The sequence below is a fragment of the Globicephala melas genome, chromosome X (assembly GCF_963455315.2).
Source record: "Globicephala melas chromosome X, mGloMel1.2, whole genome shotgun sequence".
NCBI lineage: Eukaryota > Metazoa > Chordata > Mammalia > Artiodactyla > Delphinidae > Globicephala > Globicephala melas.
Genome location: NC_083335.1, coordinates 118,442,436 through 118,468,335, shown reverse-complemented (window position 1 = coordinate 118,468,335; position 25,900 = coordinate 118,442,436). Strand labels below are relative to the sequence as shown.

The 25,900-nt window shown below is 51.7% G+C and overlaps 1 protein-coding gene across 1 annotated transcript; it reads right to left on the bottom strand.

The window, feature by feature from the left end:
- Window positions 1-1,934: 1,934 nt before the first annotated feature.
- On the bottom strand, window positions 1,935-25,900 carry IL3RA (interleukin 3 receptor subunit alpha). The gene is made up of 12 exons (XM_030837233.3): window positions 25,829-25,900; window positions 23,293-23,391; window positions 15,039-15,181; window positions 12,904-13,018; window positions 11,245-11,377; window positions 10,979-11,157; window positions 8,785-8,903; window positions 6,355-6,381; window positions 4,502-4,622; window positions 3,770-3,866; window positions 2,584-2,665; window positions 1,935-2,299 (listed from the first exon to the last, which is right to left on the bottom strand). The coding sequence occupies exons 2-12, from the start codon at window positions 23,354-23,356 to the stop codon at window positions 2,225-2,227; spliced, it is 1,155 nt and encodes a 384-aa protein (XP_030693093.2). The 5' UTR covers window positions 23,357-23,391; window positions 25,829-25,900; the 3' UTR covers window positions 1,935-2,224.

Genomic DNA, 25,900 nt, shown 5'->3' with positions numbered 1-25,900 from the left:
CCTGGCCTGTCCCAGGGGCCGCCCTCGGGTGCTGAGGGGAGCACGCAGATGCGGGGACCCTGGGGCTTCCTAACCTGAAGTTCCCTTGCCCCAGTGCCCGCCCTTCCAGGCCTGTCACTGGGGTTTAACCACAGAGAAGCCCCCCAGGGTGGTAGCAGCTGTGTGTCCCGTGGGCCACCCCTGCCCTGGGCTCACAGGGGAATCCCTTGCAAGGTGAGTGCGTGCACCCTCTCAGGTGTGCCTGACCCCCAGCCCCAGGCAGGCAAGCATCCTTCCCCCCCTTGCAGCCGTATCTGCAGGAAGCCTGATGTCTCCAGCACGGAGAGAACTTGCTTTGAGCGTCTCTCCCAGGCTGGCCCCAGGGTCCTGGTACGTCATCATGGGGGAATGGGGTGTATTCTGGGGCTTGCTCTGGGTGTTCTCAGGGTCCGGGACTGTGCCTGTGGGGTCATCACCAGTCTGAGGCCTCACGGTCACACACACACAGCCGCCCAAGAACAGAACTGTCCCCTGGGTCCACGTGGAGCTTCCAGCACCAAGTGACCTTGAAGAGGTCAGACGGGTCCGCTGCAGGGGCTGGAGAGGGGAAGCCAGCTGCAGGCCACAGCAGGACCGCCTCGAGGGGAAGCCAGCTGCAGGCCACAGCAGGACCGCCCCGAGGCCGGCTGAGTTCATCGGAGAGCAGAGCTTCCATCTCCAGCCCAGGGTGAGGTCGGTCAGAGAAGACGAGCTGGAGCTGGCTTTCCCCAAGGTTACCTTGCTGGAGCTGGGTGGGGGACAGGACCGGCACCGGCCGCCATACGCCCACGTGGGTCCCGCCAGCCCCGGCTCCACAGAGGAGTCCTGAGTGGAGCTGGGTGGGGGACAGGACGGCACGGCCGCCACACACCCACGTGGGTCCCGCCAGCCCCGGCTCCACAGAGGAGTCCTGAATGGAGCTGGGTGGGGACAGGACGGCACCGGCCGCCACACGCCCACGTGGGTCCCGCCAGCCCCGGCTCCACAGAGGAGTCCTGAGTGGAGCTGGGTGGGGGACAGGACGGCACGGCCGCCACACGCCTACGTGGGTCCCGCCAGCCCCGGCTCCACAGAGGAGTCCTGAGTGGAGCTGGGTGGGGGACAGGACGGCACGGCCGCCACACACCCATGTGGGTCCCGCCAGCCCCGGCTCCACAGAGCAGTCCTGAGTGGAGCTGGGTGGGGGACAGGACGGCACCGGCCGCCACACGCCCACGTGGGTCCCGCCAGCCCCGGCTCCACAGAGGAGTCCTGAGGAGCAGCCTGGGCTTCTGACCCGCCTGTGCCCCAGCCCTTGGGGTGGAGTCACTTAGAACTGGGACATCGTCTGTCTGTCTACCCAGACCTGTGCTGACTGCCGGGGTCACACCTGGGACACGGTTCCACCCATGTGCATTTAGGCCCATAGACTGCGCCATCCTGCAGACGCAGCAGGGATGCCTTCCGCAAAGCTAGCAAGTCTGCATCTGCCGTTGGGGTTGAATTCTTTGCTACAGAACTTGACATGTTAAGCATGTAAACAAGGGAACGAAATTAGAGGTCCTCCAGGGAAGCCTTGCCTCTTGGAGACTCGGGTTCCCGTGGGCCAGGCAGTGCACGTGGGCGTACAGGTGGGTGTCTTCACTGCCCACCACGACCATGTCTGGACGCAGGGCCACACCTCTGCGCCTGCGGGCCCCCAAGGCCCACAGGCCACACTGCCCTGACACCCCCTTTCCTGCCGCCTTGACGCCTGTCTCCCGTGTGCCTTCCCTGGGGTCGCACACATAGCCAGGTGAGGGATGTAGACACCACCCCCCCCAGCCCCGCGTTGTCACACAAGTGATTTAAGGGGCTTACAAAGGGGAAATGCAGCAAGAAAACAGTTCAAGACAGAGAAACCAGGCAGGCAGGGCCCCTTAACAGACTTGGGAAGGAGCAAACGAAGTGGGCATGTGGGCGTGCGAGCACCGGCCAAGTCCAGGAGGCTGGAACGTGGGGCTCAGCGGCGCTGGGGGGTGACCCCCACTTCCAGGGGTCACGGATGAGGAAAAAAGCCGTGACATGAGACATGAGCCCAACACGTTTTGTTCTTTCTTCCTCGAGGTGACCCCGTGTCAACTGCACCGGGCTTTTCCATCCCTGACCCCGCTTGAAACATCCACGACCTGCCATGAGCAGGCTGTGCGCCCTCTGCCTGGCGGAAAACCGGGCCTCTGCACCAGCTTCATGTTTCCCCCAGAACCTGCACCTCGGCCACTGGACACTCCTCCTGGCTGTCTTGGTCGGGGTCCCAGGTCATCTGCGGGGTGAGGGAGGCGAGGTGAGTGCAGAGCCACAGTGGGGGCAAGTGCACCCTGGAAAGCCCCAGGGGCAGGGCCAGCGCAGAACACACGTCGGCGGGAGGCTCCCCAGGGGCTCCCGGACCCGCATCTCGGAGTGGCCGGCTGTGTCACAGGACCGGAGCCGGCTCCTCCCCTGCCCATCACATTCCTAGGCCACCCTCCAGGGCCAGCAGTGCCCTGCTCCCTGGGTGGGGCTGCAGGCACCTGGCACCAGATGTGTCCCCGGCGGGAGACCACGTACCGTCCTTCCGTTCTGAAGTTTGCCATTGATATGGTCTTTCATGTGAGGGATGGGAGGGAACAGCTTCTGCATCACCGAGAACCTCGGAGGAGAGAGAGACACCTGTTCTGAAACCCGCACCCACCAGCGGAGGGGAGATGCGGCGTCCACTAGAGCCCCAGCGAGGCCCCGATGTAGTAGGAGTGCAGCCTCCTTTGGGAGGGGTCCCTGCAGGAGACGTGCGGAAATGAGAAAGCGAAGCCCTAGCAGAGCTGCATCTGCTCAGTCAGCTGCACCGTACCCACCTTGGCACCTCTCCCGAGACCCCATCCTATCACCATGGCAACCTTCCCACCCCACAGCCTCCGCGCCGAGCCGGTGGTCCCCTCCCTGGGTCGGCGTCCCATCCGCTCCCAAACCAAGCCCCTGGGCGGGGCGGCTCAGCCTGAAGCGGCTGGGAGGGGTGGGCGTGAAGCCAGCAGCCAGACGAGGCAGGAGCCGGCGCTCGGGGCGGGGCGGGGCGGGGCGGGGCCTGTGCCGGGCGCACCCTTTCGGCTCAGCACGCAGGCCTGTGGAAGGGACCGCAACCGGCCTGGCTGACGCTGCCGCGCGCCTGCTGCCTGCCAGGCTGGGGAGGGGTCCCGGAGCCCCGTCCGGAGGAGCTACCTTTTCTAGGGTCGTTTTTACGGCTGCCCCAGGGAACCAAGACGGCCGCCCAAGAGAGAGCCCGGCCAGCCCCCCTTGGGAGACAGGAAGATGCCTGGTGCTCAGAGGGGCCTGGAACCTCAACCTCCCTTTGCGTCTCAGCTCAGGCTCTTGGCACCCAAAGAAAAATATTCTTTCTAATCACTAGAAAGATTATTTCTAGTCGGCGTCGGGGTGAGGTGTGAGGGAGCGAACAGCGCGGGCATGTGGGGACCAGCAGACCCCCCACACAGGTGCTGGGGAGGGAGGGGCCCGCAGGGTGCTGCACGGGGGACCCGGCTCCTTGGGTTCCGCGGGCGGCAGGGACCAGGTGGCAGAAACCAGGTTCTGGTTGGCAAAAGACCGCTGGGGCGACGAGAGGCGGTGGCTTGCGACTGGCGGGGGAGCGTCCCGCAGCGCAGACGCACGGGTGCACGGGGCGGGGCGGGGGCGGCGGAGAGTGCCTGGCCTGCGGATCGCACTCCAGAAAACGACCGCGCAAACCAGGGGCCCGCGGGCTCACCTGCAAAACCGGAGCACGAGCCCCATAGCCAGCAGCGTCCCCAGCGCGATCAGCAAAGACGTCAGCCAGACGGGGAGGCGCGCGCCCTCCTCACACACTACGGAAGAGGGGCGGGACGCGTCGGGCAGGTCCCGGGAGGTCCGGGGTCAGCACCTCCACGGGGGCTCGGGGAGGAGGTGGCCGGCACGGGGGTCGGGAGGCGCGTGCAGGAGCGCCGTCCACCTGGGGACAGCGGCCACCTGCGCACCGGGCCGGGCCCCTCGGGAATCCCTCCCAAGTCGCCAGAATCCCGATGCCCCCCGACCACCGACCGACACTTGGAGTTGGGGGCTGGTAGCGCCGACCCCTCAGATCAATTCGGGTCGCGGGCGGGGGGGGGGACGGGGGGTCAGCCACGCCCATCGGGAGGGGCGGGGCCGAGGTTGGTCTGTTCCCCACCTCCCTCCCTCCCTGCCACGCTGCGTCCTGGGTGCGCGCTGCCCTAGTTCTTGAATTTAATATATGGATTAAACATCATGGATTTTTCGCCTCAATTTCGATTCTTTTTTTAAACTGCATTAAAAGGTTTGTCTTGTAACTCAGAGTGTTGGCGATAGCCGTCTCCGCGCGCCTGGCGCAGCGCCATGGGACAGCTTGGACACACCATCACAGACGGCAGGGAGGCGGTCACAAACCCAGGGACGTCGGGAGCCCCCAGAAGCTGGAAGAGACAGGAGGGACCCTCCCACTCACCGAAGTGTTGGGGGACACTCCACGGACCCCAAGGTTTGTAATGGGAGAAGGTGGCATCCCTGGCCCTTACTTGCACCGTGTAGGTCCCAGGATTGTTCAGCTCCAAGAAGGCTTTATAGATCTGCAGTTTAAAAGAAAGTAGAGGGGAAAAAAAAAAAAAAAAGAAAGTAGAGGGGAAAGTCCATTCGCAGTCCGTGGCAGAAGAATGGGGCCTTCAAGGGGTTGAGTGGGTCCTCCCCACATTCACGTGTTGGGGTCCTAACACTCAGCGTCTCAGAAGACGACTTTATTTGGAAATAGGGTTGATGCAGATGTGATGAGTTAAGAGGAGGTTGGATAGGGTACAGTGGACCCCTAGCCACTATGACTGGTGTCTTTATAAAGAGGGGAAACTCGGAGACAGACACGTGCATACACACAGGGAGACACCTTGTGGATATGGAAGGGATACGGCCACAAGCCTGGGGATGCCTGGAGCCCCCAGAAGCTGGAAGAGGCAGGAAGGACCCTCCCCTGGAGCCTCTGGAGGGAGCGCGGCCCTGGGACACCTTGACCTCAGACGTCTGGTCTCCAGAACTGGGGGAGGGTGAATGTCTGTGGTTCTCAGTCACCCAGTCTACGGCTGCCCCAGGGAACTAAGACGGCCACCCAAGAGAGAGCCTGGCCAGCCCCCCTTGGGAGACAGGAAGATGCCTGGTGCTCAGAGGGGCCGGGAACCGCAAGCTCCCTTTGCGTCTCAGCCCAGGTTCTTGGCATCTAAATAAAAATATTCTTTCTAATCACTAGAAGGTCAGTATTCGTGGTGGCCACCGCCAGTGAGGTCAAGGAGAGTGGTGGCATCTTGGGTGTCAGGCAGAATGGAGCCTGTAGAACATTCAGTGGGGTCCCCCCAAGAAGAGTCGTACCCCCAGAACCTGGGACCTTATTTGGAAACAGGGTCTCTGCAGAGGTGATGCAGTGAAGGGTCTGAGATGAGGTCCTCCTGGGGGAGGGTGGCCCTACATTCAATGACAGGGTCCTTCTAAGACACAGAAGAGGAGAGACACAGACACAGAGGAGAAGCCCCGGGAAGACAGAGGCAGAGACGGGAGGGATGCGGCCACAAGCCCAGGGACGCCTGGAGCCCCCAGAAGCTGGAAGAGGTGGGAAGGACCCTCCCCTGGAGCCTCCGGAGGGAACTCGGCCCTGGGACACTTTTATCTCACTCAGACGTCTGGTCCTCAGGACTGAGGGAGAATGAAGGTCTGTTGCCCACACTGTGTGGTCCTCTGTATATACACACACACATATATCTAGTATTGATTTGAATCATATCCCCTAAAACAATAGATAAGTCCATATTCTAACAGCTGGTACCCGTGAATGGGATCTTACACGGACAAAGGGTCTTTGCAGATGTGATGAGGTGAAGGGTCTGAGATGTGGTCCTCCTGGAGGAAGGTGGCCCTACATCCAATGACAGTGTCCTTCTAAGACACAGAAGAGGAGAGACACAGACACAGAGGAGAAGCCCCGAGAAGACAGAGGCAGAGACGGGAGGAAGGGGCAGAGACAGAGACAGAGAGAGACAAAGGAGAGACGGGGGCCATGGGGTCTGTGGCCGGTAGTTGCGGTACAGAAGCAGCTGCCTCCGCAGGTTGGAGGCAGTTAGGTAGTGAATTAGGGCGTGGTGACACTCCCACCGAATCCTGAGGGATTTGGGGGCCGGGGGGTGGACCTTTAGGGCAGCACCAGGCAGGTGATGGCATCCGGTCTATGGACCGGGGAGCTTCATCTCAGAGTCACTGGACAGTAATAGACATAAGGAGCCTGGCTTGGGATGCCAGACTGGGGCGGGGGCGGGGGACACTCACCTCCTGTTTGTAGGCGAGCTCCGTACCCTGTAAGAGAAAAGCAGAGCATGGGTGCCTGACCCCATCCCCAGGAAGGGCCTTCATTTGTCAGAGCATTTTCACGTTTACAGAAAAGTCGAGGATAAAATAATCAGTCATTGGGTAGAAATAATAAATAGAGTACTTCTGTACACAAAAATAATAAATAGAGGTAATGAGTATAACATATCGATGAACTAAACGGTACCTGGGGGAGGGATAAATCAGGAGTTCGGGATTAACAGACACACACTACTCTCTATATATAATAGATAAGTAACAAGGACCTACTGTAGAGCACAGGGAACTCTACTCACTATCTTGTAATAACTTACGATGGAAAAGAATCTGAAATATATATATATAACTGAATATATACAGTTAATATGTGTACGTAACTGAATCACTTTGCTGTGACCTGAAACTAACACAACATTGTAAATCAACTATGTTTCAATTAAAAACAAAAAGTTTTTTAAGTACCTAGTCTTTTATGAAAAAAATAAAAGTGATAGACTTGATTTTTTTGAGCCGTTTTGGTTAACAGAACAATTGACCATACGCTAGTTGAGTCTAAATAATAAATATAGTACATAAGTCAGTAGACAACAATAGTAAACGTAAGTAAATTGTAGAGTATAAAATACCAACTACCTCAGAAATATTTGGTCTTTTTAATCAGTAGACGACTTTTTTTGAGTGGTTTTGGGTTTACAGAAAACTTGAAGATAAGCAGTAATTGAGTATAAATCACAGGTATATAAATACATTGACATAATGAATAAATATAAGTAAATAACTGAGTATAAAAATACCAATGAGCTCAAAACTACTTATTTTCTTTTAATTTATGGACTAATTTTTTGAGCAGTTCTAGGTTTATAGAGTTGAGTATGAAGTAATCAGAACATGAATATAACTAATAAATACAAACAGGTAAATACACATAAAAGATAAATATAAGTAAATAATTGAGTATAAGATGCTGATTAGTGCAAAAATATTTGGTCTTTTAAATTAATAGATTTTTTGAGTAGTATTAAGGTTGTGGAAAAATTGAGTATAAGCAGTGATTGAACATAGATAATAAATAAATGTAATAAATATAAGTAAATAATTGAGTATAAAATACTGATGGACTCAAAGTGCTCGGTCTTTTTTTAATTAATAGATTTTTTGGAATAGTTTTGTGTTTATAGAAAAATTGAGTAAACAGCAAGGTCCTACTGTAGAGCACAGGGAACTATATTCAATATCCCGTGACAAACCGTCATGGAAAAGAATCTGAAAAAGAATGTATATATGGGTATAACTGAATCACTTCGCTGTATAGCAGAAATTAACACAACAGAGTAAATCAACTATACTTCAATAAAATAAAAAATGAGTACAAGCAGTTATTGACTATAAATACATAAACAATAAATAATTACAAGTAGACAATTAAGTACAAAATACCACCTAGCTCAAAAATAGCTGGCCCTTTTTTTTTTAATCTATTGACTCCATTTTTTTGAGCAGTCTTAGGCTTATGAAAAAGTTGAGTGTAAAGTATAAATAAATGTAACACGTACAGAAAAATAAACATAGTCAATAACTATGTCAGTCACTGAGTATAGAATACCGGTGATCTCCAGCATATTTTTTTAACAGTAGCTTTATTCAGGTATGATTTGCATACAGCAAAGCACACCAGCAGAGCATATAATCTGCTGACTTTGGCAAACGTGTGCGTGAAACCGGCACAATACAGGAAACGTGTCCATCACCCCCAAATTCCCTCCAGCTTCTCCTCCATATGCCCTCCTCCCTGCGCCCCTGCCCCAGCCCTCAGATCTGTCCCTACAGAGCATCCTGCGTTTTCCTGTGTAAATCGTTTCTTTTATGACACTTTCAAACATACACAAGGGACCCTCCAGTTCTTGGTGGCTAGGATTCTGCTGCGTGGCTATATTTTGTTCATCCCTTCCCTAGGGTTGTGTCCTGTTTAGGGACCATTATACACGTAGGTGCTACAAACACTTAGGTCCCATCTTTGGGGGGCTACTCGTTTCATTTCTCGCAGGGGAATTGCAGGCTCTGTGACATACGGTCAGACAGAGTTTCACCAGGTGGCTGTTTCAACCTTTTGCTCTTTTTCTGTAGGGTTATCTTCTGCGTGTTGACAGGTAAACATCCCTCCTCTACCCCAAACCTGACGAAAGTATGCAAGCATTCCCTTCCATATTCCGATTCCTTTCCAACGTCAGCGGTGTCACTCAAACGGCCAAACACTTGGAGTTTTGCTAAAGCTCATTTATTTTACAGTTCCTCTGTTTTTTTTTTTGTTTTGAATGTTTCACCTACCCCCAAAGCCCCGGAGTCCAGGGGGATGTAAGAGTATAAGAGATGCCCACCCTGGAAACCGCTTACCTTCTGTATCTGCAGTTCATACTTGAAGTCATCATTAAGGTGACTCCTCACTTGCCACTGCATGAACGAGTAGCTTTGGTTACACCACCTGCTAGTGATGTTGGGAGCAGCTAATACCTCTAGGGAGAAAAAAAACCACTTTTATGAGTAAAGCACATCAAAAAAGAATTTCTCCCCCCCCCCCCCGCCCGGAGATACTTTTAAAAGAGGCCTCCTACAAGCTGGGGGGGTGGGGGGGGGAAAGAGAGGAAAATGTCATTCCAAGGTTAAAAAGTATCAAGAGACAGAGACAAGTGAGAGAAAACTGTTGGGATGATTAGGGTCACGGAGCCTGCGGACCAGTTCAGACACTGGCCCGGGGGGACCCCTCACCCACTCGGAGGCCCTTGCAAAGCTTTCTTCCCGTCTGTGCAGGGACACCCCTCAGAGCAGCGATGTTCTTTTCCCTCTCGGCGATTCCAGTCCCTGGGGCTACGCTTCTCCAGCAGGGGGAGCAAAGCGCGGTCCAGCTGCAAGGTCCCGCCCTCCTGCCCACTGGACCAATCGGCTCTGCTCAGACCCCACCTCCAGGGCAGCTGGCCCCTCCCCGAGCTGCTCGGGGCCAGTCCTGCCCCCAAGACTTTGGCCGCCAATCCCACTCCCAAAAGTTCACCCGGAATCTTCTGCCCCCGCCTTGGACTCTGACCGGGACCCACCCCCTGCTTCCTTCTCACCTGCCACCCCCAGCGTGGGACCCAGCTCCTCCAGGACCCTCGGGCCCCCTCTGTGGGCTGTCCCAGGGCTCCGCCCTTTGCCCTCCGTGGGGTGTTGTGCGTCCCTGATTCCGGCTCCATCAGTTTCCTGAGGGACGGCGTCTAGGTCTACAGGTCTGACCCCCCGCCAGGACCCCACTGGTGTCTGCCCAGGCTCACCATGGGGTGGTCCCCAGTCCCGGGTCCCTCCACTGATGTGCACTCAAACCTCCGGCCACCTCCACTCCCACCGCCACACGGGCTGGCACCACCCCGCCACCCCTGCTGGGAACCAGGCCGTGGACACCCCACGTGGACAGCAGGGCTGGGGCCGGAGCACAGTGCGGAGTTGCGGGCGGGGCTACACGTGTAGGGCTGCACTCGCCCAGGGGCGCGTGGTGTGTGAGGGACGTGGCATCAGAGTGAGGTTGGCTCCGGGCCGGGGGGACACCACAGACAAAGGCAGGAGGCCCATCCCGGCTTCTGAACCGGAGGCCCCCATCTTCTCCCCTTTTGCACCCACCTCTCCGCTCATATGCTTCCCTGCTACACGTGGACCAGCCAGGGTGGTGACGGGCCAGGTTTCATGGGGCTTGAAGCTGTCCTAGTTTGGGGGGCAGTGGGGTCTAATTTAAAGTAAAAAGTATTGACAGAGCTTTGCTAAGATGGGTTTTGTGTCCTGAAAACCTGCCGTCGATAGATTCAAACAAAAAGAATAACTATTTTTGAGCTATTTTTGAACACAGGGCCTGGAGAGGGGCGACCGGTGTGAGACCCCCAGCCTCACGGTGCAGCTGTCCTCGGTGGATGGGGGGCACAGCGCCATCTGCTTGGTGTGTTCTGCAAATGCTTCCTTAGGTCCAGGGAACACAGAGCAGCTGCTGTGAGCTAGGTGTCTGTGTCTCCCCAGATTCACGTACAGAAGCCCTGACGTCCAGTGGGACGGTTTAGAGGCAGGGCCTTTGGGACACAATCCGGGGTTAGATGAGGTCCTGAAGGTGAGGCCCCCATGATGGGATCAGTACCCTTATAATCAGAGCAAGGGGGTGTGGGATGAATTGGGAGATCGGGACGGACATACGTACACTAAGATGTGTAACACAGATACCTAATGAGAACCTGCCGTACAGCACAGGGAACTCTACTTCGCGTTACAGCAGAAACTAACACAACACTGTAAAACAACTCTACCCCAATAAGAAATAAGAATAAAAAAGAAGTGGGGGAAGAGGCACCAGAGTTCGCTCTCCACTGTGTGAGGACACAGCAAACACGCAAGCCAGGAAGAGGGTCTCGCCAGGAACTGACGTGCCCACGCCCCGACCTCCGACTCCCAGCCCCCAGGACTCTGGGAGAGGAGTGTGTCATCTAAGCGCCCAGCCTCGGGTATTCGGTTTCAGGACGGCAAGCAGCATCTCCACGGAAGTACGGCACACGAAGCAGGGTCACATTTTCTTACTCACCGATTTTGGCTAGTCTATCACTCGTTTCAGAGCAGGGGATTTTGGAACCACTGCCGGTACCGTTCACCAGGAAACGCGTCTGATCCTTGGATAACACAGAGATGTTGTGAAAACGGCACTGGACGTTTGTCCCTTGCTCATCTGCTCTGTACTGGGAGCACGGCCACTTCTCATAGGAGCTGTGAGGGGTGCGGCTGCGTCATGAGCGGCCCTGAAGCCCCCGCTCCAGCCCGGGGGAGCCCCGGCGAGCCCAAGGTCACACCTACTCCAGGTTCTCCAGGTAGAGATGGTACTGCACGTCCCTCGGGGCCTCCCGGCCCACCGCCCAGCTGCACGTCAGGAAATCCACGTCGTGAACCCAGCAGGTCAGGTTTTCTGCAGCCGCCCTGGGATTCCCTTCTGGGCTTGCAAAGAAGAGGGAAAGAAAACCAAAACTGAGTCCTGGATAAACACCAAGGTCCTACTGTAGAGCCCAGGGAACTATATTCAATATCCTGGGATAAACCATCATGGAAAAGAATATGAAAAAGAATATTTATGTATAACTGAGTCACTTTGCTGGGCAGCAGAAATTAACACAACGTTGTAAATCAACTATACGTCAATAAAATTAAAAAAAAATTTTTTTAAGTGAGTCTCTTTTTAGTGATCCTTGTGAATTCTCACGCGGTTCTAAGAAATAATAGAGGGGCTTCCCTGGTGGCGCAGTGGTTGAGAGTCCGCCTGCCGATGCAGGGGACGCGGGTTCGTGCCCCGGTCCGGGAAGATCCCGCATGCCGCGGAGCGGCTGGGCCCGTGAGCCATGGCCGCTGAGCCTGCGCGTCCGGAGCCTGTGCTCCGCAACGGGAGAGGCCACAACAGTGAGAGGCCCGCGTACCGCCAAAAAAAAAAAAGAAAAAAGAAAAGAAATAATAGACACATCCATGCAGCGCTTACCGTTTCTGCAGTGGTAACAACTCCCCTCCCTGCAAGGCTCCCCGCCCATGGCCCGCCCCCCGTGACCCTATATACCCTTACCGGACCCCTCCTGCCCCCAACCCTGCCCACCCAACCCTAAGCCTAAGAAACGCCCAACAGTCTTCTGGAACTTTCTTTCTTTCTCTTACTAGCTACTCCTCAGCTAAAGTCCGTTGCCATCAGAACCCTACTTTTAAGAAGTGACATATTTTGGATGAAACCTGGATCAGCTAGAGTCACGGAAGACATTTTTGTTTTTTTTGGCAGTACGCGGGCCCCTCACTGTTGTGGCCTCTCCCGTTGCGGAGCACAGGCTCCGGACGCGCAGGCGCAGCGGCCATGGCTCACGGGCCCAGCCGCTCCGCGGCATGTGGGATCTTCCCGGACCGGGGCACGAACCCGCGTCCCCTGCATCGGCAGGCGGACTCTCAACCACTGCGCCACCAGGGAAGAGCCTTTTTTTTTTTTTTTTAATGAAAGAGGAAAAGAAAAATCCAACAACATAAACTGTATTTCCAACAATTTGGAGCCAGAGTTTATCTTCCTCGTTTCCCCATTCTCAGAAGAGCACAGTTTTGTGATATTCCAACTCCCTGACAAAGAGCGCAGGAGGTGTTCAGACTTGCTACTGGTGTTCTCTCTGTCCAAACCGTATATGGGATCAGACAATCTGTTTGCTTGGCATGAGGAAAATGATAAAACTCTGTTCTCAAACTAAAAAGACAAAACAAAACAAAAAAGCAAAAACACAAAAACCAACAACAACAAAACCGCTCTGTGTTTCTACAGCTCCGTTCATTCAGGCAGGTGCCGTGTGTGAAATTGCGTGAGACCCTCCGAGATGGTCTTTTTCCCACGAAGCTATGTCCCTGGAGACCCATCCAAGGTAAAAGCCATTATTTTGGTATTCAGAGCACTAACGGATGATTGAAAGCAAAGAACACCCTGAAAGAGCATCTTCCCCTTACCTTGACTAGGATACTGAATCCACGTGGAGAATGGCTGACCTTTGGTCACCCTGATGCTGTAGTTTGTAGCTTGGCATGACAAGTCAGGAATACTGCAATACGTCCTTTTCCGTGCCTGAGAGAGACAGAGCAATCTATTATTGCTCTGTCCCTAATTATTATTACCAATCATAATTAGGGGAGAACTAATAAAACACTGAGACTTTAGATTTAAAAAAGAAAGAAAGAAAACTATAGGTTTTCTTTAGTTTTCCTCAACATCCAAAGCCAGAGTCTCAGTATGCAGAGAGAGAGAGGGAGAGAGGGAGATGAAAATGAGGAAATCACTCACCAAAAGGAAAAAAGTATCCTAGAAGGTTCTGAGACAGAGTTGGCAGAATGCCTTGATATTTTGAGAAGATATTTAGCCATTTGGCCAAGAAGGTGATGGTAAAGTAGTGATGGACAAACTGGGCAAACAGATAAAACCTTAAGGAAATGGAAATGATTAAATTTAGGAGAAACAAACATTTGTGTAAGACAGGAAAGAAAAATCCCCATTAACCACATGGCTCAGGTGTGAATAGTGTTTATATGGTTATAATAAACTGAATATTTGTCGAGAGAGGAGAGAGTGTGAGCTGGGGATGGCAACTGCTGGGGAGGTGAGTTGTGCATAGGAAATAGAGAGTGAAGCCTCCCGTCCCTTAGGAGAAAAATCAACACATTTTGGCTAAACGGAATGAATCAAGAATTTGTGTTATAGAGAGATGCAGAGGTCTAGAACAACAGCATCAGGTGTAAAAAGGTAAGAAGTGATGTCTCACTGAAAAGTTGCTATTTTGTTATAACGAACCCCGTACGACTATTTTCCTCTTTAAACTCTGTGCAGGTATTGCTTTGATTTGAAAACAAAAAACAGAAAACAGGAAAAGAGGGCTTCCCTGGTGGCGCAGAGGTTAAGAATCCGCCTGCTGATGCAGGGGACACGGGTTCGAGCCCTGGTCCGGGAAGATCCCACATGCCGCGAGCAACTAAGCCCGTGCGCCACAACTACTGAGCCCACGTGCCACAACTACTGAAGCCCGTGTGCCTAGGGCCGTGCTCCGCAAGAAGAGAAGCCATCGCAATGAGAAGCCCATGCACTGCAACGAAGAGTAGCCCCCGCTCGCCGCAACTAGAGAAAGCCCGCGCACAGCAACGAAGACCCAACGCAGCCAAAAGTAAATAAATTAATTAATTTAAAAAATTTTCTCGGTTCTTCTGCAACATTTGTTCTTGCAGATAGAGTTTAGGGTCAACTGGCCGAGCTCCATTAAAATCCCATAGGGGTTTGTCATGAACTGGATTGTGCCCTACCCCCCCCCCCCCGCAAAAAAAAACCCCTCATATATTGAAATCCAAGCCCTTAATGGAAATGTATTTGGCGTTGGGGGTCCTTAAAGAGGGGATGAAAGTAAAATGAGATCATTAGGGTGGGTCCTGATCCCATAGGACTGCTGTCCTTATAAGAAGAGGAGATCAGGACACAGACACACACAGAGGGACGACCACGTGAGGACACAGGGAGGAGACGGCCGTCTACACGCGCAGGAGAGAGGCTTCGGGAGGGACCAGCCCTGCCCATGCCGGGATCTCAGATTCCAGCCTCCAGGACTGGGAGACACATGTCTGTTGTTTACGCCGCCCCGTGTGCAGCAGCAGCCCAAGCGGACTAACATAGGGTGTGATTGGATTGTACTCAGTTGAGAGTCATTTGAGGGAACCAACGTTCTTCCCAAGGACGCGGACAGGTGCGTCCTTCTCATGAAACATGCTCAGCGGTTGGCATTCTCACCACGGCCTCTGCCCATGAGACGTGTCACAGTTCTCACGCCCTCCGAACCCTCTGATACAGGAGGGGATTTGAGTGGGGGGCAGGGGATGGTGGAGGGGGACAGCGTTTCCCGAGGTCTCACTTTCAACTGGGCTTGGTTCTCTACCTGCAGTATCTCAGCCCATTTCCACACCAACCCTCTCCGGTGGGTACCATTCTGGATGTCTTACAGATCAGGAGCCCCAAGCCGCAGTGCCCGTAAAGGACCCCACATTCCACAGCTGAGCCCAGGAGTAGAACCCGTGTCTCTGTGATGCTATGTACAGGGAAGACGGTTTACCTTAGTGAAAGCTTTTGAATTGATGAAACACATAATTTCGGAAACGTTTCCATGGAGGTCCCAGGTCAATCTTTTTCTTTCTGGCTCCATCCTTAGGTTCTTAATTGGTGGGTCTGGATCGGAAATGTCTATAGGGTAAGGGTCTGGAGAGAGGCACACAGCGCTTAAACTTTGTCCTACTCAGTTACCCCTTGGGAAGCTGAGTTCCACACGGAGAAGTGGTTGCCTGAAGCAGGCAGAGGCCCCGAATCTGTAGTACCTTAGCGAGCTCACCAGCTCACCCTCCCAACAATGGGGGGAGAGAGTCAGAAAAGCAGATCACTGCTGCCGTCCGCGTTGATGGGAAATGTACCTTTCTTAAGCATGTATGTCAAAGAAGGTCGTTTTCACTGAAAACCAATTCAGGCTGAGAGAGTTGGCTCAGTGTCTGCTCTACAGACTGAGAATTCGGAATGCTTTGCAAGTTGCAATAGAAATTTTAATGTAGGGACTTCCCTGGCGGTCCCGTGGTTAAGACTTCGCCTTCCAATGCAGGGGGTGCGGGTTCGATCCCTGGTTGGGGAGCTGAGATGCCACATGCCTCGGGGCCAAAAAACCCAAACATAAAACAGAAGAAGTATTGTAACAAATTCAATAAAGACTTTAAAAGTGGTCCACATCAGAAAATCTTTAAAAAAAAAAGAAATTTTAATGTGATATATTAAAAATATATAAACTTATATACAAGTATATATAATGGAATATATATTTTCATAAAGTAGGAGACCTGATCTTTACACAATGATATTTATGTTCTTACACAGAGTGCCAGAGGAATTCTCATCTTCTTGGAAAACCACTCAAAATGCGTACATCTAAATACATTTTGAAGTGCAATCAAAGCACATATATATTCGTATGATGCTGTCAATGGGGACGGAGGTCAGAGTTTGCAGACCAAAGGATTCCACGTGTTTTATCAGTGACTTGCTTCATGAAGCAATCACATAGGACCAACAACTCAAAGCTATAAAGGTCCATCAGACATTTCTTCAGCTGTTATCTGTGACCCCTCATTTAGAGGATTTCGCAGAAATGATTATAAACCGCAAGCACTGTGATCAGTTATCAGGATCAACAACCTTAGTTTGACAAGCAAGACCAAATCCTATGAATATCCTGGTTTCTGGCATTACGGTCTCCCAACCTATAAGGATAATTTATTCCTTAAAACACAACTTCCCTAGGGAAATTTCTTACAAGTGAAAATGTAATTTTTAATGGATTCTTATGCCTCAGAATTTATATTCACTTCTTCCAAAACAACAGTAAATATCATTAAAACAGCTATGAGTGATGCAGTAGAAAATATGAGTTTTAGCGTATTTTTATTACATTTAAGTTTGTTTTTAGTTTTTATAGCTTTATTTACAACTTTAATTATTTTATTTTATTTTATTTATTTATTTTTTTTTGCGGTACATGGGCCTGTCACTGTTGTGACCTCTCTCGTTGCGGAGCACAGGCTCCAGACGTGCAGGCTCAGCGGCCATGGCTCACGGGCCCAGCTGCTCCGCGGCATGTGGGATCCTCCCGGACCGGGGCATGAACCCGCATCCCCTGCATCGGCAGGTGGACCCTCAACCACTGCGCCACCAGGGAAGCCCACAACTTTAATTATTTTAAAATTAAAATTTGAAAATAATCTTCATAATCTAACATGAAATGTACTTATATAAAATTATATATATTTATATAAATAAGTCCATATATATTTAAATCACATGACGAGGGAGTTTTCTGTCACTATGTTTTCCATAAAATCTACCTGTGCTCCCTTAGAGTGGTTATTATCTACCCAATTACAGTTGTGCTCACAAATAAAAAAGAACTTTAATGCCAACAGAAGAAAGTAAAAGCAAATCTGTAAAGACAAAATGAAACAAAATCAATGCAAATACACATAAGAGTGTTTACTGCAATATACTCGTGACCCTCCAGTACTCTGAAAGAAAAGGGACATAGTGTTCTCAACACTAGAGCTTTTGAAAAACTATAGATGGTGGGAAATACTCTTCCAGTCATGGTAAAGTAGTCTCAGATGTATCTCTCACCATGAGTCCCTAGAAAATGGCCAAATATATAAAGCAACTATTTTTAGACTTTCTGAAAACGAAGACAAACAATTCTGAGAGTGTATTTTGGGGTGGGAGACATTCACAATCCAATGGGACAAGGTGGAGATTCCTTGCTGAACACTGAGAAGTCAGTAAAGACCCCAGAAGAGTCAGGCCTTTGTTGTCGGAGAGAAAAAGCTAAAGGTGACCCACCTTGAAAAACTTCAAAACAAGGCGACCCACCAATAAAGGAACGGCCTGCTGAAACAAAACTCACCATCTTTAAAGAAGGCAACCAAAGGAGACCCTCACCAACCCATCCCTCACAATATCCAGCACCCAATAAAAAATGACTAGACACGCAGAGAAGCAGGAATGTGTTGGCTGTGACCAGAAGAAATGTCGGGTCATAGAAATCGTCCCCTGAGTGGCTGACGATGAAATTAACAGAGACGTCCATTAAAGCAGCCACTATAAATGTGTTAGAGGACTTGAAGGAAAACATGAACACTATGCAGTGAGGAATGGAAGATATAAAGGAGGAACCAAACAGAATTTTTAGAGGTAGAACATATAGCATCTGAGATGAGAAAATTCACTTGGATGAACTGGAAGACAATGGCAATGATCTACGCTGAAGCCCCCAAAGAAAAATATTTGAAGAAATTGTGGCCAAACATTTCCTAACTTAATGAAAATTATAAACCTACAGGCCAGGAAGCTCAAAAACCCTACCTAGGATACACAGACACACAGGTACCAACAAACACAAACGCTAAGACACATCATCCTCAAATGCCTTTTTAAAAAGTGGAATCAAGAAAATCTTACAAAACCAACGGAAAAAAGGCACCACACCTATCAGAGAACAAAGCTAAGAATTTCTGCTGATTTCTCTTTAGAAACAATGGGAGACAGAAGGTGACAGAACGACTTCTCCCCATGCTGCAAGAAAACAATACAAATCCTGGTCAACCTAGAATCTATATCTTAGCGATAAATGGAAGGTGAAATATGAAGACTTTTTATAGTGACAAAAAGTGAAAGGTTTTTTTTTTGTATTTTTGTATTTGTTTGTTTTTTTGCCAGAAGAGCAGGTCTGTAAGAAATGTTTTCAAAAAAGGCTTGTGTGGCTGAAGGAGAAATCAGCAGATGGACACTCACGAAGGAATGTGGAACCAAGGTGAGCAGAGATGCAACAAAAGCATACCAGAAATAGTAGGAATGTAGGCAAACTGGAAAGCTTTCCCATTTTTTTAAGGTTTTAAAAAGATAATTCTTTAAAAGAAAATATTGTATTGTGTATTGTGGGCTTATAGAGACGTAGAAGTACATGTGTGACATGGCATAAAGGATGAAGCAGGAAGTAAATGTATACTGTTGTGAGATTCCTATGTTCTGTGTGAAGTAGAATAACATTATTTGAAGAGAGTATGTACTGAATGAATCATCCCAGAGGAACCACACAAGCCATGGAACAAAGAGGGCTAGCCCAAAAGCCAACGGTAGAGAAAAACACAAAAACAAGAAAAGCACTAAAAAGTAACTGAAAAGAAGTCAGGAAAGGAGGGGCGACAAAAAGAAAAAAAAGAAAAACTGAAAAAAAAAAAAACCCAGCAAACAAGTAGCAAAATGGTAGAATTAAAGTCAATCATCTTAATAAGTTCATTGCATGCAAATGGTCTAAACACTCCAGTGAGAAGGAAAGGTTTTCAGACTAGACTTTAAAAGTACCCCACAGTACGCTGTCTGCAAGAAAGGTACTTTAAATATAGTTTAAATGGCAATAATAGGAAAGCATATTTTATGCAAGCTCCAATTGTATAAAACCTAGGATTTTATCCCAGGATTTTATTTCCGGGGGTAAGAAGGGACCATTTCAAGCGATTAAATGGCCAATTCATCCTAATATATGTGTTCTCAACAGTCATTTTGAAAATACATGAGGCATAAGCACCACCTCCCTGTCTAATAGAACAGATAGACAGAATACGGGAGGGATATACAGGACTTGAACAAAATATCAACAATTTGACCTAACTGACATTGTGGGGACATTCTAACCAATGACGGCAGGGTGCACATTTGTTTTTTGTTTTTTTTTTGTCGGGGGGCGAGCCGCACGGCTTGCGGGATCTTAGTTCCCTGACCGGGGCTGGAACCCGCGTCCCCTGCAGTGGAAGTGCAGAGTCCGAACCACTGGACCACCAGGGAAGTCCCAGGATGCACATTTTTATGAACTACAGACAGAAGATTCATCAAAATAGACCGTGTACTGGCACGGGAAGTGTCAGTCCTTTTAAAAAGGTTTAAATCATTCACTGTGTATATATTCTCTGACTACAATTCTCTCTTGATTAAATTCAAGATCAGTCTTTTAAAATCTGGAACACACCAGATATTTGCAAACAAAACGACATACTGATAAATTACCATGTGCGTCTTAGAAGAAATCACAGGAAATGTAGAAAATATTTTGAACTGAATGAAAATGAAAGAAAAAAAAAGTGCGACGCAGCTACAGCAATGCTTACAGGGAAATTTATAACATTACATGTTTAGGTTAGGAATAGAGTTTAAATTCAAGAATCAGTTTCCACATGAAGACGTTAGAGAAAGAAGAACAAATTAAACTGAAAAGAAATTAAGCCTAAAGCAAAATCCCTAAAAAAAAATAAAGGGAACAAAAAAAAATCAGTGAAAAAGAAAATGGAAAAACTATATAGATTGTCAAGGAAACCAAAAGCTGGTGCTATACAAGAGACAATATAATGGAAAAACCTCTCTCTTGCTACACTGATCAAGAAAAAAACAAAAAAAGACCAATTTTAGGAATGAAAGAGGGGACGCTGATACACATCCTGAAAGACGTTGAAAGAAGAATTGGGGGTAATTTGAACAAAAGTTATGCCAATACCTTCAACGATGTATGACATGAACCAACTTCTTGAAAGACACACATTAGCAGTACTGACATAAGTGGCAAACCTGAATAACCCTGTAAGTATTAAAGGAATAGAATATATAATGAAAAAGCTTCCCCGAAAGAAAGCATCAGGCACAGATGGCTTTGCGGCTGAATTCCACCAGCAATTTAAAAAAGAAATAGTAACAACGTGCGGAAACTTTCCGAAAACAGAGGAAAGGCGGGAAACATATTCTGACTCACTTTATGAGGCCAGCGTTATCCTGATACCAAAATCAAAGCATTAGAAGTAAACTGAAACCGAAAACGCCTTATACTCCTGGACACCAAATTCCTTCACAGAATACTAGCCCAGAAAATCAGGTAAAGTACAAAAGTGGTAACACCTCCTGACCCAACGGATTTACTCCAGGAATATTATAAGGCTATTTTAACCATCGCTATAATGGGCCCCTTTAACAGAAAACTGGTGATCGTATCCATAGAAGCCGGAAAACCTTTTGACCATGTTTAACACCCCTTTGAGACGAAAAACTCTCAGCAAACTAGACAGGGACGAAAACGTCCTTCCCCTGATAAATCTGTGAAAATCCTGGCCCTAATTCAGACTCAGTAGGGAAGGACTAACCACTTCTCCGTACGATTCGAACAAGACAAGGTGTCTGGTTTCAACGCTTCTATTCCACCGTGTCCTGTACCCACGGCCTCTCTAATGCACTTTGACCAACGTTGTAGTTTTAGGGCGCTTTGGGGGGAAATGTTAGAACGGTACAACACGCTCCCTGCTTCCTTCAGCGTTTGGCTCCTAGAAAGCTACTCACTTCCTGCCTGTGGTCAGTGACCCCAGAATGCCCATGGGCCTGAAGCCACCACAAAGGTGGCAGCGGCCTCAGCCCCGTACAAGTGGGGTAAAGACGGGGGGCGGGAGTGGGAGCCTCAGGCGTGGAGAAAGCCCCCTCCCCTCCCAGACCTCCTGCATCTCCCGGCCCCTCTGGTCACCAGGTGCGGCCATGTGACTGACTTGGAGTCCAGGAAATGGACAGAAGCAATGTATGGTCCTTTTAGCTCAGACCTGTAAAAACTCCCGTGTGATCCGTCTACAAGCTCCTCCAAGGAGATGATGGAGCTTCCCAGGTCCATCCGTATGTAAGGGTCCCGGGTCTGTACATGGAACAGAGCCCCCTGGGATGGAGTGAACTGTGTCCTTTCCCCAGCCCTCCCCAAATCATGCTGGAGTCCTAACCTCAGAACGGGACCTTAGCTGGAAATAGGGTGAGTGCAGATGTAATTAATTAAGATGAGGTCCCGCTGCCATACTGTGGCCCTAACCCAATCCGACTGGTGTCCTTATTAAGAGGGGAAATTTGGGTACAGGTGCACACCCGGGGAGAACCCCCTGTGAAGACAGGAGGGAGGCAGCCACAAGCCCAGGGACGCCTGGAGCCCCCAAAAGCTGGTAGAGGCGGGAAGGACCCTCCCCGGGAGCCTCTGGAGGGAGCGTGGCCCTGGGACACCTTGACCTCAGACGTCTGGTCTCCAGGACTGGGATAAATAAATGTATGTCACTCAAGTCCTCCAGACTATGGTATTTTGTTAAGGCAGCCTGAGCTGAGTAAGCCAGCAGTCCCCAGAAGAATGATACCTATGCCCTAACACACACACACACACACACACACACACACACACACACACTCTCACACCATCTGAACTCCACTACTCTTTGAGGAAGGAACGAACTTCTCATGGTTAGGCAATGCTGTGGCCAACACAGCGGCACAGGGCGCGGCGCCTGATGCAAGCACCCAGCGTCCGTGGTGAGGGGGTGCACTCTGCTCCCGTTGCCTGAAGCGCTGCTCCACATGTGCGTGTTGTGTGAGCTGGACAGGAGGCTTGCTCACTGTCCCGGGTCCACCGGTCACTCAGCGAAGCCCTGATGGGAGGGGCTTCTCTGCAGACCCTCCCCAAGGCAGCATGCCCGCCTGGAGGGCACCATATCTCTTGTACTCCTGTAAGCATCCAGGTCTTTGCACCCCGAGTTGGGCGCCCTCACTACTGGGCGCCCTGGAAACGTAGACTCTCCGGGGCCGAGGGCATGGCTCCCCTGGGGGTTCTGCTGCCTGGTGGTGGGCGCTCTCCACCAGCAGCAGACTGGCTCTGCACCCTGCCCCACCTGGGATATTCTCTCCCAGCCACACCTGTCACCCGAAGTCAGCCGGACACTGACAGTCAGAGGTGGGCACGGCAGCTTAAGAACCTACATCACTGTCTTTTCACCTCCTTATCGTGTGTCACGGTCGAACTTCACTATCACGTCGCGAATTGTTTCCTACCCAACACCACCGTGCTTGAAGATGGTGGGAACTTCCTGGACGCCACGGAGACCCTGGTTTGCACCCTACCCCCCATAAATCTCCGTTACAAATGTGAGAAAAACAGGATGGAGTTGCCCCAAAAGCATCTTACTCGTTGCTCATCTGCCTGTCCAAGCTCCAGATGACGCATCTCTCATGACACCTGGATTTTTATCTCCCGGTCCCGGAGGCCAGGATGCTATAGGATTGGTTCTTCCCACAGACTCAGAGGGAGAATCCGTTCCAGCTGGAGAACCTCTGCAGCTTCTGGGAGCTGCCCTGCCCCAGTCCTAGGCGTTCCTGCACTTGTGACTGCATCACCCCAATCTCTCCTCTATCGCCACCTGGCTTCTCCCTGTGTCCATGCCTGGGTCCAAATCTCCCCTCCTCATAAGGACACCCATTGTTCTGGACGGGGATCCACCCACGTGACCTCATCTTAACTCAGGGACGTCTGTAAAGACCCTATTTCCAAATAACTCCGGTTGACACGTTCTGTTCGTTAGGACTTCAGCGCATGAATCTGGCGAGGACCCAGTTCAGCCCATCACCCTAATGTTTGCACGGGGTTCTTCCGACCCAGAGAGAGGGTGACAATACATCCAAGCACACTGCCGGGTCCCAGCGCCGTAGCTACACCCAGAGCTCTGGACGTAGTGTCTTGACCATATCAGGATGAACATCCTGTCTGTGAGGTACCAGTTTTGCAAGATGAACCCGCTGGGGTGACTGAGGGGAAGGCTACGTGGGAAGTGTCTGCACTATCTCTCATGGCAGCCGAGTGACTCGACCGTGACCCCAACGTAAACAGTTTCACTGAAAAGCAACACAGCCCCAGGGACCCACAGACCACACGCGGCTTTTCCTCCGGCTTTTCCTACCGTGGTCCGGTGGCAGCAGGCTGGAGACGGGCACCAGGAAGACCGCCAGCCAGACGAAAGCCATGGCCAAGGCAGCTCCCACAGGAGGGCGGGCACCAGCTGGAAGAGAAGAGACAGTGGCCGTGTGGGGTGGCGGCAGGGAGGAGGCTGAGCCCCCAGGGCTGTCTTGCTCCGAGCGCAGGGAGCTGCTTCCGGGAGGAGAGCCTCCCGTGCGTGAGCACGTGTGTGTGCATGTGTGCACGTGTGTGCATGTGTGCGTGTGTGTGTGCACGTGTGTATGCACCCGTGTATACCACATGCCTGTGTGCATGTGTATGCATGTGTCTGCACGTATTACTTGTGTTTATGTGTCTGTGCACTGTGTGTGCACATGTGTGCACGTGTGTATCTGTGTGCATATCTCTGCATCTTGTATATGTATCTGTGTGCGCTGCATGTCTCTATATGCATATGCACGCATGTGTGTGCACACATTACATGTGTTTGTGTGTCTCTGTGTGTGCTGTGTGTGCATGCATGTGTCTCTGTGTGTGTGCACACATTACACAGGTCTCTGTGTGTCTTGTGTGCGTGTATGTCTGTGTGCATGCATGTGTGCATGTGTGCATTGCGCACACACATTACACAGGTCTGTGTGTGCATGTGTACATGCATTCCTGTGTGTATGCAGGTCTGCACATATGTGTCTGTGTGCGTGCGTGTGTGTGTGCGTGCGTGTGTGTGTGTGTGTGTGTGTGTCAGCCTCTCTAAAAAGCTCCCGCCCTGGGGTTTGAGCTCACCCTTGGCTCCAGCCCCATCCCGGAACCCAGAAATCACCTTCCACGCAGCACCAGGAAACACTGGGCTCACAGAACAGTTGAAGGAAGTTTAGTTAAGAGCATGAAGTACAACGCAGTTTCCTGAACAGACCGAGTTACGGTCACTAAATCCCGTGCTGTCTCATCATTCCTGCCAGAGCTTTTCCCCAGGTCCCCATGAAGCCCCCCTCTGAAGGCCGGCTCTCCTAGACCCTCCCCCGGGGGTCCACCTTCTGCACCTTCCGGGCCCCAGCGGCAGGGTCTCCCGATGGACCCCACCCATCCCCCCCCCCCACCTGAGTCACTCATGCAAATGCCCTTGGCGCCTGGAGGCCGACCTGGGGCTGCCACCCAAGCAGAGCCTTGGACCCTCATCTGCCTCGGGGGGCCACACCCTCAGCAGGGCCTCAGGCTCTCTGTGCCAGTCAGGGTCGCCCAAAGACCTGACCGCCACTCCCCGCCATCCCACCTGGAGCGTCTTGGCTGGGATTGGGGGGGGCCCAGGACGCACCCTACCTCCTTCAGGGCCTGTCCAGCAGCCCCATCATGAGACCCAACCCGGACTCCATCCATCTGGGGTCTCACCTGCTCCCCCATCCAGGTCTGGGGCTCCCACAAGATTCCCCAGGACTGACCTGGTCCCCCAAAAGTGCCAACTTTCACACAGATTTGACACCAGAAGCCGACACCCAGGGTCCTTCTTGCCAAACTGGGTGGAGGGAAGCCCGAGAGACCCCTTCCCAGGACAAGGCAACGGGTCAGATCCGGAACTGCCCATCACGGGGAGGTGTCCCGGGACAGACGCCAAACCATCTATCTGTGGTACAGGGATGAGGGTGAGGAGGGCCAGGCGTCGGGCACAAAGCTTCAGGGGAGGTGCCTCCCAGCCGGGCCTCACGATCCAGAGGAGTAAACGCCGCGCTCACAAAAGGCCCAGACGTGGATCCACGGGGAGAAGAATATTGGATGAGCACGGCCTCGGGCTCCTCTTTGATCGATGAAGACGGGCCCCCGTGGGCGTCGAGGCAGGGGTGGGTGTCTGTTCCTGGCGTCTGCTCAGGTGAGCCGAGCCCCACAGGTACACACGGCTCCAGCCCCGCGACACTGAGCCCACCCACAGGCATCTCTCCTTGCTCGGAGAAGCTCACGTCCTTTAAACACCCACATTGCATGAGGGTCATCGACGTATCCTGCTGCCCCCAGATCGCAAAGAGAAGAGGCGTCCCTGGGCAGAGTCAAGCCCCCAGAGGCGGGGGATGGGGCCAGGCTCAGCAGGACCGGGGCGAGGGAAGGGGCCTTGGGGCTCTGCACCCCGGCAGCTCGCCTGCCTGCGTCTGGGGGCAAGTGTGAGCCTGCAGGAGTCGGGGGCACTGTGATTAGGGGGAAGCCTCTCGTCCGGGGAGAGCCACTCCGAACCGTGCATCCATTCGGCCAACGCACAGGACCCGGCGCAAGACACAGAGGTGGTCAAGACCCCCGGGCACCCAGCCTAGTACAGGGTGGCACCGCGGTCGGATCCCGTAACCGGGGTCCGTGACACACTCGGCATCCTTGGGCATAAAGGCTTTGAATCCGTTGTGTGTTGCCCCGGATGACACATCTCAGCGGCCACGAGCCACGTTCAAGTCCTGGGGGTCCCGCCCCCGCCCCCGGGGCTGGCGGTCAGTACTGAGTCTCCAGGGACAGCAGTCGAGGCCGCTGCCTGCCTCCCGCCCCCAAGCCCGGCCCCGGGGTCTTACCTGGGATGCAGGCACCCTCTCCTGGTGCTGGTCTAGCTGGCCTGGGGGTGGGCCCCAAGCTCTCCTGGCTTC

What these genes read in the sequence shown, in the direction of transcription:
- IL3RA (XM_030837233.3), bottom strand. Translation starts at nt 23,356, where the DNA reads ATGGCTTTCGTCTGGCTGGCGGTCTTCCTGGTGCCCGTCTCCAGCCTG. An exon ending in TGATAGACTAGCCAAAATCG is followed by an intron (nt 8,904 to 10,978) that starts GTGAGTAAGAAA and finishes TTTTCTCCCTAG; the next exon opens with AGGTATTAGCTGCTCCCAAC. An exon ending in AGCTCGCCTACAAACAGGAG is followed by an intron (nt 4,623 to 6,354) that starts GTGAGTGTCCCC and finishes TTTAAACTGCAG; the next exon opens with ATCTATAAAGCCTTCTTGGA.